Consider the following 23,324-nt stretch of genomic DNA (forward strand, 5'->3'; position numbering starts at 1 on the left):
CGTTTCATTGAATATCTCGGTTCGCTTCAGATGCAGTTTTTCAGTTTCTTCATCGGGACGGCAGAATTGTAGATTTCTACCAAGAATATGATCTAATAAAAAATAATCAAATTTACTTAAATTTTAATAATTATAAAAGTGAAACCATTTTCAATCTTCAATCCTTACATTCTTCTAACCTACAGATAATCAATAAAGCAGGCACTATATAAAAATATTATTTTATTTTTTGCACACTGTTTTACAATTATTACTGAAGAATAACTAAGTTTTAAATATAACACTATATCATACTATCATGAGACATATTATTAAACGATTGAATCCGTATAACAATACAGATCGCCACAAACATCGAATAATATCGAACACTACTGATACAAAGAGATTTTCTTAATGAAAAAACAGCAAAACCTGGCTTTTTTATTTATTCGTGAACACAAAACCAGTCAAGTATAATTTATAACAGTACGAGTGGAAGAATAGACAGTTGCACTCTGTCAATTGTAACAGTTCTTAAAAGAATTACAATCAGATTCAGAATTTCCATGTTATTGTTAAGAATATAGAAGAACAAGAAACAAAAAATAATACATTGGTCACAGCTCAATATTATGGAGTATTACTTCTGAACAAATTTCCTAGACAAGGCACGAGTCAAAAATATTTTTGATAAAATTTATCCTAGGAATTAAAAACTACGAACGATTTGCCTCTCATAGCGTGATTACAATCGTAATATATAGTCGCGAGATTCTTTAATTTCGTGATAAATCTTAAATAGTTTTCTCTTTGTCTTGAAGACTATGTGGCGCTTATTATTTAAATATTATGTAAATGTTATACGCCACGTACAGCGAGCCTTAATAAATAAATTATGAAATTTTGAGTGAACACGACAAGGCACGATTTATGAACATTTTCGATAAATCTGTGACTTAAGATGAGAAGGGAGAGCCGATAAAGTTTACTTAAAAATAAGAGAGAATACTTTTTCACTTAATATTTTCGTCTTGAGACACACGTAATGTTTGTAAACTTTAATAAAAAAATTTTCCTTTGTTCAAAAATACTCTACGAGTTAAGATCTATGCACATGGTTATCGTTTTCAGAGCTGAGATTTCCAACAGATTTCTCAAAGATATGTGATTATCGTGGCGGATTATCGAAAAATAGTTAAATAAAACGAAAAATAAAATCTATAAAACGCTTGCCTTGCATTTTTCAGTTGCAATTCGCCAACGTTTGTTCAAAAATGGGAAATATAATTATCTATATCGCATTAGTTAGGTGATTCCGACGGAAATTATTGTCATGTGAGAGATAAAACGGGCAGATTAACGTTGTCGTCTATTCGCCCAACATTGCGAACAGTAGTATTGGTTCTCGGGGGAGCCAAAAAACTGGCACTGTTCACTGCGGCATTTCCTTACAGAGTCCTTATCATCATCAGGTAATTGAGATGTATTACAGAAGAAAGTTGAACTGTAAGTGTGAAAGTACTGTTTAGAAACACAAACTGCACCTCAATGTGCTTTTTCAATTAAAATTCGGCGTAGTTTTTAATTATATTGGGAATGGTTAAACTGCGATATGCCACCTGGTGGAAGAAGTCAGAACTAAAAAGAGTAGGTACGATATGAAAGATGAATTTTAATTTGTGTATAAAATTGTTTTCACGATTTTTTTTCTGAAGTTTAAAGTATTTATTACAAACTTTAAATATGTCTTTATCGAAAATAAAGCGTTTCATATGGGATTTACATCTTATGAAATAAAAAAACACATTTTTTGACAGAAATGTTTTTATAAAAAAACAACTATTGTACTATTTAATGTGATTTTTAACAGATTATAAACTTAAATGAACTTATTCCGAAACAAAAATAGACCCAAAGTACGTTTTTATTTAGTTGTATTATCCATATTCATTGCGTAATGGTGATACAATTTGCCGCTATATAAATTAAATACAGTTCATTAGAGCTTATAATGCATTAAAAATTACATGCAATAGTAACACAATTGTTCTTTTTAGAAAAACGTTTTTCACAAAAATATGTTTTTTCACTGTATAAGATCGAAATTCGATCTAAAACGCTTTTTTTATATAAGGATTTATCTTTAGTATGCAATCGTTGTTTTTAACCTGATAAAACAATCGAAAAACACTTTATGCTATCTACTTTTTCTAGTTCCCGTTTTCGGCACCAGATGGCGAAATGGTCGACCACAATTCCAAATAAGTTCCTCATTTTCTTACTTAGAACAACCATTTTATACATTTTTTCAGTATTTGTGCGCGACAGATTGAATGCATTAAACGTCTTCATTTTTTATGGAAATGAAAGGAAAAATCGATAATTACTTATTGCGCAGATTATAAAATAAAAACTAAAACTTTTCTTGTGACTGTATGTACTAGTTAAAATTGGACAATTTGAGGTTGATGAAATCGAAATATTACAAATGAAAGAATTTTAAATGCAATAATTCAAATTTTTTTAATGCTACAATTTTAAATAATAAATTTTTTTAAAAAACTAATTAAAAAAACTTTGAAGACTTCAGAAACGAAAATTTAAACTTTGAAGAATTGAAAATTAAACAGTTTAAAATGGGAAGCAGTTGAATGTGAAATCTTACAAAACCGAAGTCCTTAGAAATATTTTTTGATTTTAAGCATTTAAAATAATACACAATAGGCATGTTTAAAGATTTCAAAATCATATAAAATTTCAAGTGTTCAAAACTGAACTCGAATAATTTCAAATTCAATTAAAGAGCTATTTCACTTATTCTCCTTTTAAAAAAATACAACTTCGTCACGAATATTTACCGGGAGAAATGAGAGAAAAATGGAAGATAAAAAATTTTGTAAATAATGGACACCCTGGTTAAGGATATCAAATTGATTACTTTCCCCTCTGTTTTCAAGAAACTTCTCATTTTCACCTTTTCCTCAGCTTTTTGCTTAAATTCGAACTGGATTAATACAACCCCGTAAGAAAATTAAACTATCTTTAGTTAAATGTTAATTATTTTTACTTAATAATTAAAATTATTTCTTGCAAATTTAATTATTTGGTAACGATTCATATTTTTTGGTCGAAAATTTTACTGTTTTGTTGAAAATTCGTCTTTTTGATAGAAAATTCTTCCTATTGGAATGAAAATTCATCTTTTTTGGTAGAAAAATAATCTTTCTTGGCAGGAAATTAACTTTTTTGTTGAAAATTTAACTTTATTTTGATAAATTCGGCTTTTTGTCTTGAAAATTTAAATATTTGGTTAAAAGTGCAACTACATTGCGGAAAATTTTATTGAAATTTCAGCTATTTGGAAAATTTAATTTTTCAGGTTGATAATTCAAATGAATTTAAAAAAATTAGTATTTTTGGCTTGAAAATTCAAGTATTTGGCTAAAAATTCACTTTTCTTCGTTGAGAATTACATTTTTTGTTAAAAATTCAAATTTTCAGGTTGGTAATTCAACTGTATTTTAAAGAATTTGTATTTCTGGCTTGAAAATTCGACTATGTGGTTAATGTTATTCCTTTTGTTTGATAAATTGACCATTTGGTTGAAAATTCATCTTTGTAGGTTTAAAGTTCAACTATTTGGCTAATTGTTGAATTTATTTGTTGAAAAATCGTCTCTTTTACTTGAAACTTTTTAACTATATATTTTGTTGTAGATGCACCTGTTTGGTTGAAAATTAATTTGCAGAATTCCTGAAAATAAAACCAAGAATCCATCCACCAAATTTGGACAACCACCAGAAAATGTTCCTATTGAAATTTGAAAACAACAAATAAAGAAAAACACCTTTTTCTCCTAAAAAAGAAAAGAAAAGAATTTTCCTCCTTGGGAAAAAAATAAATAAGAGGAAAGAAAAATGAGAAGGCAACCAATCAAATCCCCTTCCTTCTCTTTTTTTCTTTCTTTTGTCTTTTAGACAACACCACTCGTTTCAAAATTATCCAAAGGATCCTTGCCAAAAGTTATTATTGAATCCATTTTAAATGGTATACGAAAAATAGTATGAATCTTAAACTTTTTTTAACATAAATTCAACAGTTTTTGAAATTTGACCAAAAAATGGAAGAATAAAAGTATTAAAAGAACTATACTCTTTCAACTTTTGTCCAAGGAGGAAAATTCTTTTTTTTTATTTTTTAGGAGAAAAAGGGGTTTATCTACATTTGTTGTTTTCAAATTTCAATGGGAACATTTTCTGGTTTTTGTCCAAATTTGGTCGATGGATTGTTGGTTCTATTTTCAGGAATTCTGCACATTAATAGGATTTTAAATTTGATTTCAATCACATTTACATTTCTTTAATTTTGGTTGACATTTTTTTTTTTAATTGAACTACTTGACTGGATTGTAATAGTTCGAGTTTAAAAGTTAACTGTTTTCTAAATAATCTGATTTTTTAACTTAAAGACTCAACTTTTTTCTTAAAAATTTGTCTTTGTGTTGAAAATTCAACTATTTTCTTAAAAATAAAATATATTTCGACTCGAAATCTTAGGAATTTAAAGCGTGAAATATTGAATTTAATATCGTATCTATATTAATTTAATACAATTATAATTCTGTGAAGTCTGAATTATTAAAAAATTAATATCTTCATAGTCAAATTATACAGCCTCAAGTTCAAAGCCTTAACTGTTGAGTAATTTCAAGTTTTCTTCAAAATGAATGCTTCTGAAGTTCAAAATGAATGTAAATTATAAACTTCTTTCATTTGAAAATCATCCAAGTTGAAAAGTTGAACTATTCAGAAAGAAATATTTTAAACCGAGATTTGGAATCCTTTAAACTGAATGGCTATTATTAAAAAATTATTTTAACTTTAAAGTTTATTTTTATTGTGCAAAGAATATTTAAAATACAATAATGATTATGTACTCTATATTCCAAAACAAATAAAGTTATTGTTTCAGTCATTCAGTGTCTGATAATATTTTTTTTATTTATCTTTAAAAATTGGATGCGACTATTTGTGGATTTTTTTGAAATTCCATGTGACGTCTTATTTGTGATTTCTTGTTTTGCATTTCCCCAAAAACCAAGATTTTTTCAAAATATATCAAATATTATAAAGTATTTCGAATATTTACTTGGCGAGGTAGAGAGTTTGATCCTTATTCGAACTGGAACTCGGCGGTAGTTTGCTGACGCTTGCATGACTACAACTATCGCTCGATGCGTAAAATTTCGATTTTCCGGCTCCGTAATTCATCGCGGTACCCGCAAAGTCTGAATGATGATCTTGCAAATACCTACAAATTTAATAGTCCACAATTCATTAATTAAATTAAATAAATATATATATATATTTTTTTAAGAGTTAGAATCATTGTGTCTTTGAATTGAAATTCTAAATTTACGAGTCAATTTAAAAAGGCACTTTGAGTATAATACTGAATCTAAATTTACCTTTCTTGTGCACAATCGAGGTAATTTTGTACCATCTGATTCATGAGTCCGTGTCTCGTAATTTTGACTTTCACGGAGAGTACGCCTTCTCCAATTGGACCAGCGGGAGAAGACGAGGAGGAAGAAGAAGAAGAAGTGGCTGGGGGACTTTTCGGTCTCTTTGTCATCAACCAAAATTTTTTACTCATAGATTTACCGATTGATCCAAACTGTTTTGCTACACCTAAAAGCTGCTTTGTTGTTTTATTTCTATTCATGGACGAACCATCCCCGTCACAGAATCTTTCCATTTCGTCCATAGCAAGTGTTTGGTACTCGCAATCCAAGTATTCCCTCACTAAAATCTCCATCTGCAGAATCAGGAAAAATGTAATTACCTTAAATCACACAATTGTGGATAGCCAAGTTGTACTCTCAATGCATTTTATTAACGCAACTCAAGACTCTTATACGTGGACGATGTAGTGTTGCTCACGGAGTATGTAGAAGGGACGGTGGGCTTATTTACAAGATTGAAGAAATACTTATACAGGAAAAAGTTAAATTTATTTAAAGTAATTTTCATAAATTTAAACAATATATTGATCATTTTAGATAGCCTTATATTCTTCAAGTAGGCAAGTATAGTTTTTTGCAGTAATTTTTTCTCTAACACTAATTTATTGTCACTTATTTTACACGTTAATTGATTTTGTCGAATATCCCTGAAAATTGAATTTCAACCAAAAAGATTAATTTTCAATCAAGTAGTTGAGTTGAAAAAAAAATTGAAAAATTTTCAAGCGAACAGTTGATTTAAAAAAAAATAAAAAATAATTACTAACCAAGCATTTGCCTTAACAATACAAAAAAATCGAAATTTCAAGCATAAGAGACCAATTTTCTAAAAAATAGAATTTTAAACCAAATATATGAATTTCCAACCTACAAAGATGAATTTTTAACAAAATGGTCGAATTTTCAAACAATAAAGATTCAACTGCAGCCAAAAAAAGTTACATTTTCGACCAAATAAATATTTTCAAGACAAAAAGACAAAGTTTAGTTGAATTTGTACCTGGAAAAATTGAAATTTCAACAGCAAAATTAATTTTCAAACATAAATGATGGCTTTTCAATTAAATTCTTAGTTTAATTGAAAGATAAATCTCAACCATACAGTTGCATTTATTATAAAACAGGTGAATTTTCATCTAAAGGAAATTAATTTTTAGCCAAAACAATTTAATTTTCCACATAATAGTAAAATTTGCAAACAATAAAGATTTAACTTTAATCGCATTGGCACATTTTCAAACAAAAAAGATTAAACTGAGACATAAGGAGTTACATTTTCAACCAAGTAGTTGAATTTCCTATTTCCAAACACAAAATATGAATGCTTTTCGAGATAACTGAATTATTGACAAAAAAGTTGACTCTTTAACAAAATATTTAAATTTCCAATCAGATAATTCAATTTTTACGCAAATAGTAAATTTTTTACTAAAAGAGATCAACTCTGAACAAAAAATATATTTGTAGACTTTTGAACCAAAAAGAATTAACCTTCAACAAAATAGTTGGATTTTCATCATTTACAAACCCCAAAGTGATAAAACCAAAAACCCGTAGTTTTCTTATTGGGTTCTAAAAGTCTGGTCTCTGGAAAAAGAGTTTTCTATGATTTTAAGAATTTAAATTATTATTTTAAACAATTTTAATTTATCTGCTATATCATCAGAGATTGTACCTTACCGACAGTAGATCAACCCTCCAAACCATGAAGGCAGAAAATCTACACAATATCGATCAAGTTAAGAATCTTCAATAACAGATAAATGCTTAACGTCTTAATAAGACTAGATGGAAAATAATATTATTAAATTAAAATTATTTCTTGAAAAAAAGATCCTACTCCATCTTCCCTCCATTGGGAATCTCTCAATGGAGTGAAGATGGAGTAGGATCTTTTTTTCAAGAAATAATTTAAAATTTAAATTATATCATCAGGCATGCCTTCTGAAAGGAAAAACATTCTTTTGTATGAAAAAAAGTTTAAAACTTACGATAAATTATCATTTAAAACAATTTTTTGTTGTAATTGAATTTCTTATTACTGCCGCTTCTTAACAATTAAAAAATGGTTGAATATGAATAAATCATGGCGCATTCCATAAGGGAAAAAAATCCATTAAAAAGCAAATTGTTAAAATAAATGCTTTTTGTAACTTAAAAATAGTTTTCATTTAAAAAAATGTTTTCGACTTGAAATCACTTTATCCTTAATATTATTTTGATTCTTAAAATGATAGAACTATTTTTTCATTCATTTGATTTTTGGTACGACAACTAACATACGTGAAAAGGAAAGAAAAAGGGAAAGTTTTTTTTGAAAACGAGAAAAAAAGAATTTTGAAAAATAGGGGAGTGAGTTTGAAGTCTGCAAGTATATCATATCACGATTCATTTACAAGCGAAGAGAATTAGGATGTCAAGCAATTTAAAATTTAAGAAACTTAAATGAGATTAAAATAAAATTTAAAATCTTATTTAACTTTCAATAATCAAATTAATGTGCAAAATGTGTAAAAATAAAACCAAAAATCTAAGAACAAAATTTGGACAACCACCACAGAATGTTCCTATTGCAACCTGAAAAAAGGAAAAATTAAAAAAAAAAAAATTGTCTTCAATCATTTAAATTTCATGGCTCTTTTTTCTTCCTTGCATAAATTATTATTTTTAATTACGATTTCAGATTGAAGGAACTACCTTGTCCTATTAAAAACGAAAAGTTAGTTGATTTTCTCTACATGGTCTCAAATCAATATTGTCAAAAGTATTTATTTGGGACCATGCAGAGGGAGAAATAACTTCAATTATAATTGTCCCTTTGATCTTGAAAATTTGAATGATAAATTCTGAATTCATACCGTGTCTTGCGAACAAGACAACAAATCTTGTGATGCCGTCCAATCCCAATCGGGACCAGGATCCACGGCAAAAGGAACTGGTAACAGCTGACCAGTTTCAGGATCAACTAAAGGTACACTAATTCCTTCTTCGTTATTCTGGCCTCTGGCAACGCTGACTAACGGAGAAAAATGTGCCGAGTGATAAGCCAATAGTAAAGGAGTTCGATGACATTCGGAAGATGCGACTTCCAGAGGTAGATAAATTCCTCCAAAAGTGATGGGTGCCAAAGCTACGCCTTCGGAGTCGCGTAACATGGTTTCTGCTATGATTATGATAGGCCGTCGAAGAACGTGGGCTAGGGCCAATACGTGTACCTAGATGGAAATTAATTATTTACAAATTAGGATAATTGAGGAAGAAAAGTCTATCTAGGTGAATGTGAGTGGTGTTGTCACCTCTTCTAAGCTTTGGTAAGATGTATTAGTTTGATTGCGCGGATTAATGGACGCCATATCTACAACGCTTTGCCATTCCTGCTGCCATTCTGATTCCGTGTAGGCCAAACCTGCCGTTGCATTTAGTGTCGTCTGTCTCCACTTCCACCTCCTAGATGAAATATTTGTTTCAATATTTTTCAGATAAAAGAATAGAGTTTAAAAAGCATTTTTCAATTCTGAATTAGTCTAAAGACCGAATCCATTTTGAATTTAAATGCGTTTTTCTCAAAACTGCTTTTTTAACTAGCCGGAAACATAACTCGAACAAATCTTCACCTATCGATCTGAAATATTAAAAGTGAAGGGTCCGCGGTCTAAAACTGTTGACTGACCATTTTTTTTTTTTTAATTGATTTTTTTTTCTATTTTTTTTTTAACACTTTTGATATGCAGTTAATATCCCGCAAGCGAAACGGCAAAATTCCTTTTAGTTTTTGTAAAATGGATTTTCGAAAATCGCGTTTTGGTATCTAGAGCATAGGTCCGCGGTCTAAACGTGTTAACTGCTTATGGCGCCTTATGGGAAATCCGTGCTTTTTCTAACAACGGCTCAGTTTACTCGTAGAATAGGTTTTTTGTGACGACTTTCACGTTATCTTCGATGTAGTCGTCTACAGATCGCTGTAAAGACGAAGGTGAGCGACGCGTCCCGATTACTAACACTCAGACGATTTTTGCAATAAATTATTTTTCATTGTTGCAAGTCGATCTATGTTCGGTTTGCGATTCCAAACATTTTTATATATAAAACTTAGCTGCACCTTGAAAAAAGGCTGAAAAATGCGAGCCTATGAAAAACAATATAAAATTAGCGGTAGAACACTGCAGATAACAAGTTTAGCCCGCTGCACCCCTTGTAAATAACATATGTATAGCTTTCAATTGTCATATAACGTTCAATTTTGATTGAAATGTTATAAAACTAACGTGTATTATTTTTCTCTAGTAAATAGACAAACAATATTTTCGTTTTAAAAAATATTGAAAATTGCAAAAATAACAACGATTTTCCTTCGCAGTGTAAAATTTGTGAAATTTCAGTTAACAGGTTTAGACTGCGGACCCTTCAAGTATATTCAAAATTGATTTCTCTAGCGACATACGCAGGATTTTTTTTATATTAAACAGTTTTTTTTTAAAAACAATTATGTGACGATTTTTTTCATGAAATTTTTAACTTTTTTCAAAAGTGCAACATGTCACGAAAAATGAATATATCGAGAGAAGAAAATCCTACGTAAGTCTCTTGCAGTTGTTCTATAGAATCGAAAAAACTTTGGTTTTTTATTCCAAGTAAAAAATTGCAGAAGCTAGATTTCCGGCCGTGGACACCTTAAAAAAAGGCGCCGACGATTACTAGTATTATAAATCCCATTTTACAGAATTTCGATTGATCTCTCTATTCCGCCAAAAAATTCCCGAAATATGCCTACTTTTTGTGCTCTACAGTGGTTAACACCTTACATTTTTTAGTCTATTATGAAAGAATCATAACTTTTGTATACTTTACCAATTATTTTGTAGATTGCAATGAACAGACTTTAATATTGTTAATAATTCTATACGTTTTTAATTTCATCTCCGCTACAATAGAATATTGAAATATACACCTTTTTTGTGATGTCCAACTTACAAATTATAAAAATTATTAGTTGAAAATTCCCATGTTAATTCCGTTTCAGAATCACAATGAGGATTTTTCAAGTGTCTGATTTTGAGTGTAATCCAGATTACAAAATATTACTAAAGGTTTAAATGGGGTTTCAAAATATTTCAAAGATTTAAAAATATTTGAAAGGATTTTGAACGTTTTACAAGAATTTCTCGAATTCCAAAGATTAAAAAAGGCGTGTACATCATATTTTAAATATTTCGCTACAATTTCACAAATATTTTGAACCTTTCAAAAGATATTAAAGATCTTAAAGGTATTCAAAAGGGTTTAGTAAACCAGATTTTTAAGATTTCAAAAGATTTTACATAGATTAGAAATATTTGAATGATTTCAAATGAATACAAAAGCTTTCAGAAAGATTTCACAAAATTTAAAATATTTCATAAAAATTTCATACCGATTTCAAAAGAATATAGGAATTCCAAATATTTCAAAAAGGGTACAATACACGAAATTTAATAAAATTACAAAGATTTGAAACGATTTCAAAAGTTTTAAAAACATTTTAGAACATTTGCAAAGATTTTACTAAGATTTCAAATAATTCAATAATTTCAACGAACAAATCAGTTTTCACAAACAAAAATTTAGGCAAAATTTTACAAGTATTTCAAAAATGTTCTTAAAGATTTCGAACATTTCATAAAGAGTAAATAAAGATAAGTAAATTCTAAAAATTTCAAAAAGGGTACAGTACAACAGATTTCAAAAATTTTCGAAGATTTTAAACGATTTCAAACGAATACAAAATATTTCGAAAACAGTTCAAAAGTGATAACTTGTTTCAAACGTTTTCAACCAATTTGAGAAGATTTAAAACGAATACAAAAAAGATTTCAAAAACAAGGATTCAAGAAAGCTTTCACAACTGTTTCAAGTATTTCATAAAAATGTTTTAAAAACTCACGGAGATTTCAGATTTTAAAGATTTCAAATATTTTACAAAAATATTACTCAACATTTCAAGATTTCAAAATGATTTTAAGTACTTGAAGATATTTCAGCGAATTGACAAAAATTTCAAAAGATTCTGCTATCATTAAAACTTGTTGGCCAATAAAAAGTGAAATGGCTTATTTTTTGCATCTATAACAAACGGTAATTTTATTATAGGATGTCAAAAAAGGAGATCTGGAAGAAATTGACTTCTTGACCTGGAAACCTGGAAAAGACCTTGGATTTTGTTCCTAAGAATTGCTGCACACCCTGCTATTTAAAAAATATGTTAATTTTAGATTTGAATTTTGACGCCCATTAAAAAAAAAACAATTTTTTCTTTACACTTTTACAGTTTTTGATTTATCAGTTTCGTAATATGCCGGGAAATTTTTAAAGTTTAAAATTACTATAATGGACACGAATTGTTTGAAAATTTAAAAAGCCTATTTTCACAAAAACCCACATTTATATTTTTTGCCAATTTTGATCTGAATTCGTACTTTTCCAGGGAAGATTTTTTTTCGTGAAGTCTAATTTTTTCCGAGAAATAACGAAAGATACAAAAAATTAAAGTTCGCACATCTATAAAAGTTTTTCAAAAAATTCCTCTTGCTCTTTTCTCATACCTTGCTTCGTTTAGGGAGAAAATTGTAACATATACAGTTTCCAGACGAAAAAAAATTCCCCTGCCTTCAAAAATGGTTTAGCTTGCACACAAATGATGGGCATACTACTGATACTTTTTATTTAAAGACTTTTGGAGTTGAGAAAGTGGAAGGTTCATTATCCTTTTAAATTCCAATGGTGATAATTTCCCATAGACTTTATTAGATTATTATTATCTTCCAAATGTCAGTAGTGTTGCTAGACATACATAAATAAGTGGAATCGAAAATGGCATCGATCTGAAATCATAAGTTGACTTTTGATTTCAAATTCTATTGTGTATCGTTTCCTTTTCATTTATTTCTTCGTCGTTTACTTCAAATTCCGAAATGTTGCATCTTAACTCTTTAATCATTCCAATTAAAAACATAACTAATGTAGAATTGCATCTTTTTTAGATCTGAAGATTTCAAATTATTCATGTTTCAATTGCAAACACGAAAAATCTGAAATTTTCCAATTTCGACTACTTTCATTTTGTATTTTTTATGCATCCAGTTTAAGACCGTAAAAATTGAATCTTTTCCTTTTGAAGTTGTAAAACATTTTAATTTGAAATCCTAGAATTTCAATGGATTGATCTGTAGATTTTCATTATTTAAGAAGAAAGGAATTATAATATTTCAGAAATTCTAAGAAGATTTTAATTTAAATATTTCTAAAAAGACCTTATTACAAATTATTCATTTTTAAATACATCGGATTTGGAACTGCCGAACTTTGAAAGCTTCCGGATTTGAAATTGTATCATTCCTAACATTTTAATTTCAAATTGTTTACATCTTTAAGTCTGAAATAAAAAAGGTTTTCATTTGAAATTTAACATTAATGAACTGTTTGAAATTATTCGAATTGTTTATACTTCAAAACTGCTATTTTAAGGAACACTTTATTAAAATCATGACATTATATGATAGTTATTACACTTTTAATGTTTCTCAATTGAAAATTTCCATATTTTCACGACTCAAAGATATATTTAATGATTTTGTTCATTCTGAGTTGTTGCAGTTTACATTTTTCCATCTTTTACATTTCACATTTGAAATTATTCATATTCGAATATTTCATTTGAATTCTTCAATTTCTCATTATTTAACGTTTTACAGTTGAAAGTTTAAAACAGTAATGTCAATGGAATTCAACTCTAAATATATTAAGCTGGAGTAATGATTCCAAATATGTCAGTTTCACATAATTAAAACTTCAAATAATTAACATTTTGATTTAAATTTGGTCAACAAGGGTCATTATAAATTTTTTAAATATTAAAATTATTAAATATTTAAGACTGTAGAGTATTGAACACTGATCATTTTTAATCATTCAATTTCAATTGATTTAAAATGGTTAGATTTGAAATTACACAATTCAGAAAAAAATTGATCGATTCAAATTGGAAATTGATCCATTACAAACGTTTTAATTAAAAAATGTAAATTTAGAATTAATTCTGAATAGTACCAATTTCATATTGTTTAATTTCTTATGCTTCTAAATTAAATAGTTCAATTTTGAGGTTTAGAATTTAAACTTAATGAATTAAGACTATAATATGCACGTGATTACATTAATCTATTTTCAACTATCCGTTGCAATATTCCCTGATGCTAATTCAGTTGGAAATTTTCATTGTTTAAGGCATGCAATTCAATAGCATTCAATTGTAGAATCATTTGAACATATAATCGTTTACAATCACTTGGAATTAATTCCTGGTGATGTGCAAAGATTTAATTGATAACTCTCTTACGCATACCTAAAAATAGCATCCCGATATTCTCCTTCTGCAAGCATATTATGAAGGTGTTCCCGCATCGTAAGTTTTCTATCGTGAAAGCCCCAAATTCCAAGAGAGGCCGCATGTAGGAGACAATTGCCATCGCCAATAGTTGCAAGAGGCCAAAGCGCTCTCGATCCATCGTTTCTACCTCCACACCACCAATTCAGCCGTCCAGCAGCTTCCAATGATGATAAACATCCGGCCTCGAATAGGTCTTTTTCCAAGAATTGACGAAATGGTTCTTAAAAAATAAACTGCAAATTAACCCTTGACCGAACCCATTACAAATCATGCGGCTGGCGGGTGACATTTTCATGATTGGCTTACGAATAAAATATGTTTCTTCTTTTTCAGTGGAATATAAGGGGACACTTTTTTTTTCATTAACATAGCGAGATTTTCATATATTTTACGAATATATAGATAAACATTTTAAAATGAAAATGAATTTTTGCAAATTTAACCTTAAAAATCTTGCCATTTTTGTATTTTTTAGGTATCAAGGTTAATCTTGTTTCAGTTTATGTCGTTTTTTGCACTCTTTCAAGATCCATAAAGAAAGTAATAAAAAGTGGTAAAATTATTTCGTTTTTTAGAAATAACAGGTACTAATGTAGCTTTTTACCATAAATTTCCAATTTTGTGTGTTTTTGTTTTTCGGACGAAAAAAATAATTTCAGATTTCCTTGCAAAAACTTGCCCTTTTTGTCATTTTTGAGATTTTAAAATATTTTTGGTTCCAGTTTTTCAAGCTTTATTTACTCTTTCGAAACCGACAAGAAAAACGCAGAAAGAATGAGAAATAGTAAAGCTATTTATATTTAAATTTATTTATGACAAAGATATTTACAAAAAGAAAAAGTAACCAGCTTTGCAGTTTTTGACGCATTATATCGTAATGGCCAATAAAATAAGTTATTCCTGAATCGAAGAAAAAAGTAACAGTTAAATATAATAAATGCGAGAATAGGGGGGGGGGGGGGCGTTTATGCAAATTTTTCGACTTGCCTCTACTTTTGCGCAATTCACGTCAGTTTTCTTTGTTTGGACATGTTATTTATCTCAAAAATTAAAAAAACATGATTCTAAAAAAAATTATAAGTGAAAATAAAAGTTAAAAACATTACATAATCACCACCAACAAGGCAAAACTGAATTTTGTTTTTTTCGACATAAAATATATCCCATATTTAAAATGTATGGTAAGCTGACTAGATATTACCTATCATTCCTGAAATTTATGTTAAGTATACTTTTATGTATTATACCGGTTATTCCCAAAAATGTTAGGAAAAAGGTAGGGTTTTTGAGAATTTTTTCTATTTCAACGGAATAACTTTACTGATTTTTATTTTTATTATGCACTTTGAAAGAGGGTGAAAAACTAGATAAACTGAAAGTAGAAAACCCAGGATGGCCGTTTTAATTGACGAAATAAATTCCCGGTCATTTCCCGGTTCGCAAAAATTTTCCACGGTCAATGAAATTTAAAAAATGGAACACTAAAGCTACAAAATTTTCTACTTAAGGTAATAAAAACTGAGCTGCAAATGAAAGCACTCAAAGTTCAATGCTCTAAATTAAAAAATCAATCAATGAACTTTAGAATCTTCAAAATTATATAATTTTAAGGAATTTTAAGCTAGAAACATAAAATATTGAAAAATTGAAAATTGAAAATTTTTTTGTACAATTATCAGAAAATCGTGCGAATTTTAGAAAATTTCTTTACAATTTCGATGTATAAATAAGAATTGGACATTTATTATTTGCAGGCGAAATTTGAATAATTTTAAGAGATATGTAGAAGTTTTGTAAAGATTCAAACTTAATGCAAAACTTGAAATGATAGCCTAATATAAATCACAATGTAGATTTTCGCAGATTTTAAACAAAAAAATTAGATTCTTTTCAAGAATTGTGAAAGGCTTCAAAAGAATAAAAACATTTTCTTAAGATTCCTAGGAAAATTTTAAAAAACTATTCATTTTGAAAAATTAGTTTAAGAGAATATTTAAAAAGTTTTTCAAAGATTTAAACAAAAATTTCAAAAAATATTCTAGAAGATTTTAAGAAAACTTTCTAAAATTTGCATCATAATTTTTAATCTTTTTAAAACTCCTAAATATCTTTTAAAATTACTCAAATTTTTTCTACAAATGCTCATTTGTAAATTATACATGAAAGTTTTTCAAATCTCACTTACAAATTAAGCATTTTTCAAATACAATAATTAAAATTGTAACGTTCAAAGTTTAAAGACTGTTCGAAATTTTAACAATTCCAGGTTTTCTATGTCAAACAATTAATTTAAAGATTCTTTACTTTTAAATATTCGGTTTCAAATTACTTGTCTTAAATAAAAATTCAAATATTGCTAAATATTCAATAATTAATCTTTTTTTATCATTAAAAATTTCAAATTGTATGGGTTCAAAATTGAATATCCAAGAATGAAACAATATTTTTAATTTAATAAAATCCTTTATTTAAGAATATATTATTATAAAATTATGTTTAAGTTAAAAATAGTTTATAAATTTTCAGTCACACGTTCACATTTGTTTAACGACTAAGACTTTCAAATTAAAACCATTTAAGTTTTAACGTTAAAATCTGAAAATTCTTAAATTTTGAACTGGTTTAAAATCTTTTTGTCAATTCGTTTTTGTTCACTTTCTATTACTTAAAGTACAGATAAATTTAAGAAAATGTATTTATTTATTAAATAAAAATGTTTTTTATCCAAAATTTTCAACATCAAAGGCTTTTATTTTTTATTTGTTCAAGTTTTCAAGAAAGCATTTAAAAATTCTTTAAATTAAAAATGTAAGCTTAGAAATAAAACTTTTTAATGGAAAATTTTCAAAGTAAAAAACTTTTGAATTACGCATTGTAAGCTAAATAATAGCATAATTGAAAAACATAAATATTCCATTAATTATTTTTAAACTGTTAAAATCGAACGTGGACAGATTTGTCTTCTAGAAATTTGTAAAATTCCCGTTAAAAAAAAATTCACTGTCATTTCCCGGTTTTTCCCGGTCTCAAAAAGTTCTCTGTCTAGCTGCCACCCTGATAACCCTTAATATCTTAAAATAGCAAAAATAGCAGGGGTTTTAAAGTAAAATTTGCACACAATAAAAACACATTTTACATTAAAAATTTTTAAATAAATATTCGAACAAAATGTAAAAATGCCCCGTAAGAAGAAATACTATAGGAAAACCCGTATAAGCCAATAATGATTTTCCTATAATTTTTCTGCGATTATAGAAAATTATTATAGGAATAAAAAGTATAAAAATATTGAAAGAATTATTTCAAAATTGATACAAACTTTAAATCAATTTAATTAAATTAAAATTAAATTTATTTTGGATTACTCGTATGAAAACACACAAATTTTGATATTTATGATTAAATATAATATTTATGATAAATAGTTGTATGTAATTTTTTGAAGTTTCACTGGCCTTTTTTATGTCAAAAGTGATGTGGAATTAAATTTACCTGGATAAACTGATAGGTCTGGCAAAGAAAATGTATATTCTGGGGCTTCTAATCCATCGGAGGAGGCTAATTGCAAACGTGCTTTGTTAACGAGTGCGTCGTTTTCCGTCGCACGGGAAATTCCTCTGGATAATTTTTTAGTAACTCCTCCGCCCACTTCCAAGGCATCGCTATTAGAGGTACCGCCTGGCTCCAAACCATCGTACATGGAAAGTGCTCCACTCATACCAATATTCTGAAGGAAAAAAAATCACTCATCAAAATTTTATTTTTAAGAAGATAATTTCATTTTTAGTTCCATAATAGTTAAAAGGTTTGGAAGATATGCAAGTTAAATCTAGAGTTATTTGAACTAATTAAGAGTATAACTGAAACATGCCGTTATCATTTAAATATTCAACAAATAAATCAGGGTTGCTAGAAAATCCCAATTTCGAAATTCCTTAACTTTTCCCTGCGCAATTTTTCATTTTACTGATTTTATTTTAACTGACCGCCCCAAATTTTTCTTTTATGTATAAAGATAACCTTAAATGTAGGGGATGAATCATTTTAATGCAAAAAAAGGTTAATTTATACATTTATTTAAAATTCTTTAGTGACAATATATCTAATTTTAGAAGGGGCCATCCAAAAATTACATAAGACATGCGTAAAATACTTGAATTATCAACGAAATAGTTGAGTTTTAAACTTACAAAGATTATTTTGAACCACAAATGGAAGAATTAAATTTTCAATTGAAATAATTAATTTTCAACGAAGAAACAAGAAATTTTCAATCAAAAAGTTGAATTATGCACCAAAGTGATGAATCTTGGAAAAAAATCATTCTTAACGAAAATTGTAATTATTGCTGATATTTCCACCAAAAATATTATAATTTTTAATCAAGAACATTTGAATTAAATAAAAAATATACGAATCTTCCATAAATTAGTTGAATACTGAACAAAAACAGACTATTTTTACCCCAAAAACATCAATTTTTTAAAAAAGAGTTGAATTTTAAACTAAGAATGATTTTTCAGCAATTAAAGAAAAAAAAATCTCATACAAAAATATTGTATTTTCAAGCCAAAAAGATGAATTTCCTACAAAATATTCGAGTTCTCAACTTAAAAACATGCATTTTTTACTAAATATTAGAATTTTCAATCCAAAAATGACAAGTTTTCAAGATAATAAACGAATTTTGAACAAAACAATTAAGTTTCCAATAAAAAATATGAATTTTTAACCAAAAGGGTGAAGTTTCTATCAATGAGATCATTTTCCTACCGAAAAATTATAATCTTCAACAGAATAGTTGAAATCTTACCTAAAATAGATAAATTTGCAAATTAAAATAGAATAGTTAAATTTTCACAAATGAAATAAGAAAATGTCAAGGAAATAGTCAAGTTTTTCAAAGAAATATTTACATTTTAAATCAAAAATATGTAGTTTTCCCAGAGAAGAATAAATTTCTATCAAAAACGATAACTTTTTGAAAACAAATGAGATAAATTTTCGGACTTAAAAATTATTTCTAATTTAAGAAATTTGGTGAATTAATTAATTTTTAACGGAATACATGATTTTCCAATCATATATTTTAACTAAAAAACTGTCACCAAATAGTTAAATTTTCGAAATTTTCAAAGAAAAATTTTCATTTTCTACCAAAGAAGATTAATCTTAAAAAAAAACATAAATTTTTAACCAAACATTTGAATTTTTAAAGAAGTTTTTAAACTAGTAGTTAAATTTTCGGCCAAAGATATGAGCTTTCAATAAAAAAGGTGAATTAGTCACCAAGAAAATTAATATTCTATCTCAAAAGACGAATTTTTTTAATAAGCTGTTGAATTTTCAACTGAAGAAGATCAATTTTGAACAAAGAATGGTATAATTAAGTTTTCAGTACAAAAATTAATTTTACAACCAGAGATAAATTTTCAACTAAAATTATAAATTTTTAACAAACAAAAATAATTGTTAACTAAGTAGTTCCATTTTCAAGTAAGTAGTTGAATTTGCAACAAAAAAAAAATAAATCTCAACGAAAAATAAAATAGTTGGTATTTCAACCAAAAAAGATTTCAATTTTAAGTCACAGCCCCTTTAATTCAACCAAAAAAAAAATACGAATTTTCAAGAAAATAGTTGAATACTTAACCAAAACATAATAATTTTTTACCAAACCATTGTGATTTTTAATAAAAAAAGATGACATTTCTACCAAAATAGTTGAAGTTTCAACCAAACAGAATTACTTTAACAAAATTGTTGAAATTTCATCTAAATAAAATTAACTTCAAATTAAGTTTTTCGAAAATTCCCTGACTACTACTTGCAACCCTGATAAAGGTTTAAGATGTTATAATTAATTGTCGACAATTTTGTCTACTTTTTGTAAAAACTTATATAACAAATTTCTATTACAAAAAAAGAGATCACATGATCGAAAATTAATTATAACTACTTGAAATTTTTTTTCTTACTTGCTGAATAAATTTCGTTCGGAATCTGTATAAATTTAAAAACAGAAAGCACTGCAGCCAATATTTTAATTTTTAATTTCATTTCCTTCATTGAATTAAACTAAACAATTTGTTTTTAAAGGATATACAGTACAATTTGAATTTGAGAATCGTGGACATAAAATGGACTCTATTCATACTCTAAAGGAAACAACATTTAAAACAAATTCAGAACAAATTAAATTTAGCAAAAATAGGTTACAACATTCGAAGGCACAAATTATAGACGAATCATGCCATTTATAAAATATTAAAACATGCATTTTTTAAGAATTCACTAAGTACTAAAAAAGTGTATTAGGTCGAACGTGTTTTGTAGTTTTAATCCCCTCAAGCGATCAAGATTGATAATCTCATGCATGCTAAACGGTGCAAAACAATTTGAAAGCAATTCGTATTTGGTAGAACAATAAACGCAAGCTTTGCATATAAATGTCCTCCTATTATTTCTCGTATGCAATAATACTATAGCTAATGTAGAATAATTACTTACATCGTAAAAGTATATCCGAATCTTGCATTTGCACGCCCATACGAAGTTCCTACTCCAGTATCCTCAATTTTCGATTATTAAAAACCTGCTGGACCAAGAAACATAATTTCAAAGCCGAACATATATTGCACTTTCAACATAATAGTTGAAGTTTCAACCGAAAAATATTTCACACAGAGATGAATTTTTAAAAGAAAAAGACGAATTTTCAGAGAAAAAAAAATAATTTTCAACCAACCAGTTCTATTAAAAATCAAATAGGTGAATTTTCCAGTAAAAATATTAAAATAGTTCAATTTTTATCAAAAAAAAAAACATATTTTCAACCAAGAAAGATGACTTTCCTACCATGGAGGATGAATTATTAACAAAAGAGTACAATTTTTAAGCTAAGAAGTCGAATGTTTTAGAAAACTATGGAACTTTAAATCGAAAAATATGAATTTTTAACAAAAAAGATATTTGTGCATCAGGAAATATGAGTTTTTAATAAGATAGTTGAATTCTCAACAAAAAAGTTAAACTTCTAACAAACAATCATAATTTTCTACCGGAAAAATACGACTTTTTAACAAAATATATTAATTTTTAAACATACACATAGTTGAATTTTTAACCAAAAAGTTGAATTTTCAACAAACAAAATTAATTTTTTACAAAAAAAACCCAACTTTTCATTCATTCTTAACTAAAATTAACAATCTTCAACCAAGAAGTTGAATTTTCATGAAACACGATTAATTTTCTACCAAAATCACAACTTTTCAACAAAATACATGAATTTTCTAACAAACAGTTCAATTTTTACTTATACAATATACCGGATAAAGTTTCAACCAAAAATGGAATAGTTAAATTTCTAAATAAAGCGCGTGATCAAAAAAAAAAATAACTTAAAAATTTTTTTTAACAAATTGTTAAAATTTCAACCAAAAAGATCAATTTTCGACAACGAAAATGTATTTTTCTAACAAAAAATACGGATTTCCAACTTATCCAATATACAGGATAAAGTTTGAACCAAACATGGAGTAGTTGAATTTTCAGATTAAAAAAAAATCATTTGATCAAAAACAATAAATTTTCGACCCACAAGATTAATTTTCTACCAAAGAAGAGGAATTTTGAATAAAATACATGATTAAAAAAAAATTTGTTGAATTTTTAAGCCAAAAAGATGAATTTTCTACATAAAAGTAAAAGTTTTAACGGAAAAGTTTTTTTGAAAGCAAATAGTGGATTTTTTAATCATAAATATCAATTATTAATAAAGAATGTTCAACGAAGCATGTAGCAGTTTATATTTTAACCAAACAATTCCATTTTTAACCGAAAAGGATACATTTTCAAACAAAATGTTAAATTTTCAACTAAAAAATATAAGTTTTATCCAAATACTTACATTTTTAACTGACATTTTTTTTCCAAAAATGTATTAGTTTCATTGTAAGTTTAAAAAGTTATTCTAACGAAACATGAAAGAAATTCATCATCAAAATAGTTCAATCAACCATAGATGAACCTTCAACTGAAAAAATTGAATTTTTAACAAAGTATTTAAATTTTTGACAAAAAAGATTACTTTTAAACAATATAATTGCATTTTCAACCAAATCATACAATTTTTAATCGGAAAGCCATCATTAAATAATGTTCATTTGAACATTCAGAACTTCAGCCACATGATAATCGCGTGTTGCAAATTAAAGAGGCAGACTAGTATTTTTATCATTAAATTCTAGTCTGACTACTCAGATATATATGTTTTATTTTCCCGGTTAACCACACGAATATATTAAATTACGAATCATTTCAGAAAAATCAGTTGGACTCACTTATACTTTAATAACAAACAAATTATCACAATTTTTACTCGATTGAAAGGCGTGCTCGGAATGTAACAAAAATAAGACATTTTTGTGCCAGCTTTCAAATAAATTGCAAACTATAAAAAGAGAAATCGATCCTAACAGCTCAGCTCGGTCAACATGAGGATCTTTTCCGGAAATTCAAGTGTCATTCTGTATAAAAGGCACCTTCGTCAATCTCTAGTGGGTCTCAGTGTGCAAAAGGTTCAAGCCTTGGCCTGACATTGAATTAACGAAGGGTTTATCGGTCATATGATAAGTGCACCTTTTGGCCGACACTTTCCTCCTACCTCGCCTCTTGTCCACTTCGGTGAAAGTTTTCGTCTTTCGACCCCAGGTTTTTACAACTCGCGAGCAAGAAAATTAAGACGAGAAACTGTTTAGAGTTGAAAAATGAACGCTTGTAGACGAAAGTCACGAATCTCTGAATGACATTACAATAACATAACCTCGCGCGCAGCTTTGGCGACCTTCCTCCAAGAAGGTGGGAGTATAGAAACTGTTGGAAACTATGCAAGTATGCGTTGCAACGCGAGAGAAACTTTAGACCGGTCACATGGTTTGTTTATTTACGCAGTGAGCTAACTCACTACACCTGTCACATTTGTTTTCCATGCGCACTTACCTTTGTAAACAGAATTCCCCGACTCTTCAAAAATGACACTTTTTTTAAGACACTTTCGTTATATTGCATTCAGCTATCAACAGAATGTAAATAATTGTGTATTCCTTCGTTGTAGTTTCATATATTATGCACAAACGACTGGTAAATAATGATTTTCCATAAGGAAATGAGCTGGTTTTTTTTCTGGATCGTTGAAAAACGCATGGACTTCCTAAATTGGAGTTTCAATAGATGATATGAACAGATATAAAGGAGAGGATGTTGTCAAGGTCGTCAAATATATACCTTCACGATTGTACCTCCGCATTTAACTCCAAATATCTACTTTTTTTATTTTGCTGCGCATGTGTGGCAGTGTGGGTGGGTGGGTGTTCCTTTATATTTTTTCTAGAG

General features: G+C 27.8%; 1 protein-coding gene across 9 annotated transcripts; it reads right to left on the minus strand.

Annotated features, from left to right (window-relative positions):
- Nucleotides 1-727: 727 nt before the first annotated feature.
- Nucleotides 728-23,324, minus strand: LOC117176194 (OTU domain-containing protein 7B-like). 9 transcript variants are annotated; one of them, XM_033366302.1, is made up of 10 exons: nucleotides 23,217-23,324; nucleotides 22,932-23,142; nucleotides 20,439-20,523; nucleotides 17,421-17,655; nucleotides 13,884-14,148; nucleotides 8,803-8,953; nucleotides 8,365-8,721; nucleotides 5,450-5,799; nucleotides 5,131-5,292; nucleotides 728-1,486 (listed from the first exon to the last, which is right to left on the minus strand). In XM_033366302.1, exons 4-10 carry the CDS (start codon nucleotides 17,644-17,646, stop codon nucleotides 1,339-1,341), a joined length of 1,659 nt encoding a protein of 552 aa, XP_033222193.1. In that variant the 5' UTR covers nucleotides 17,647-17,655; nucleotides 20,439-20,523; nucleotides 22,932-23,142; nucleotides 23,217-23,324; the 3' UTR covers nucleotides 728-1,338. The 9 variants fall into 9 exon arrangements, with proteins under 9 accessions (XP_033222193.1, XP_033222192.1, XP_033222194.1 ...); XM_033366301.1 differs by lacking the exon at nucleotides 23,217-23,324 and having other exon boundaries at nucleotides 22,932-23,210; XM_033366303.1 differs by lacking the exon at nucleotides 23,217-23,324 and having other exon boundaries at nucleotides 20,439-20,526; nucleotides 22,932-23,210.

This window comes from Belonocnema kinseyi, chromosome 7 (assembly GCF_010883055.1).
Source record: "Belonocnema kinseyi isolate 2016_QV_RU_SX_M_011 chromosome 7, B_treatae_v1, whole genome shotgun sequence".
Classification (NCBI taxonomy): domain Eukaryota; kingdom Metazoa; phylum Arthropoda; class Insecta; order Hymenoptera; family Cynipidae; genus Belonocnema; species Belonocnema kinseyi.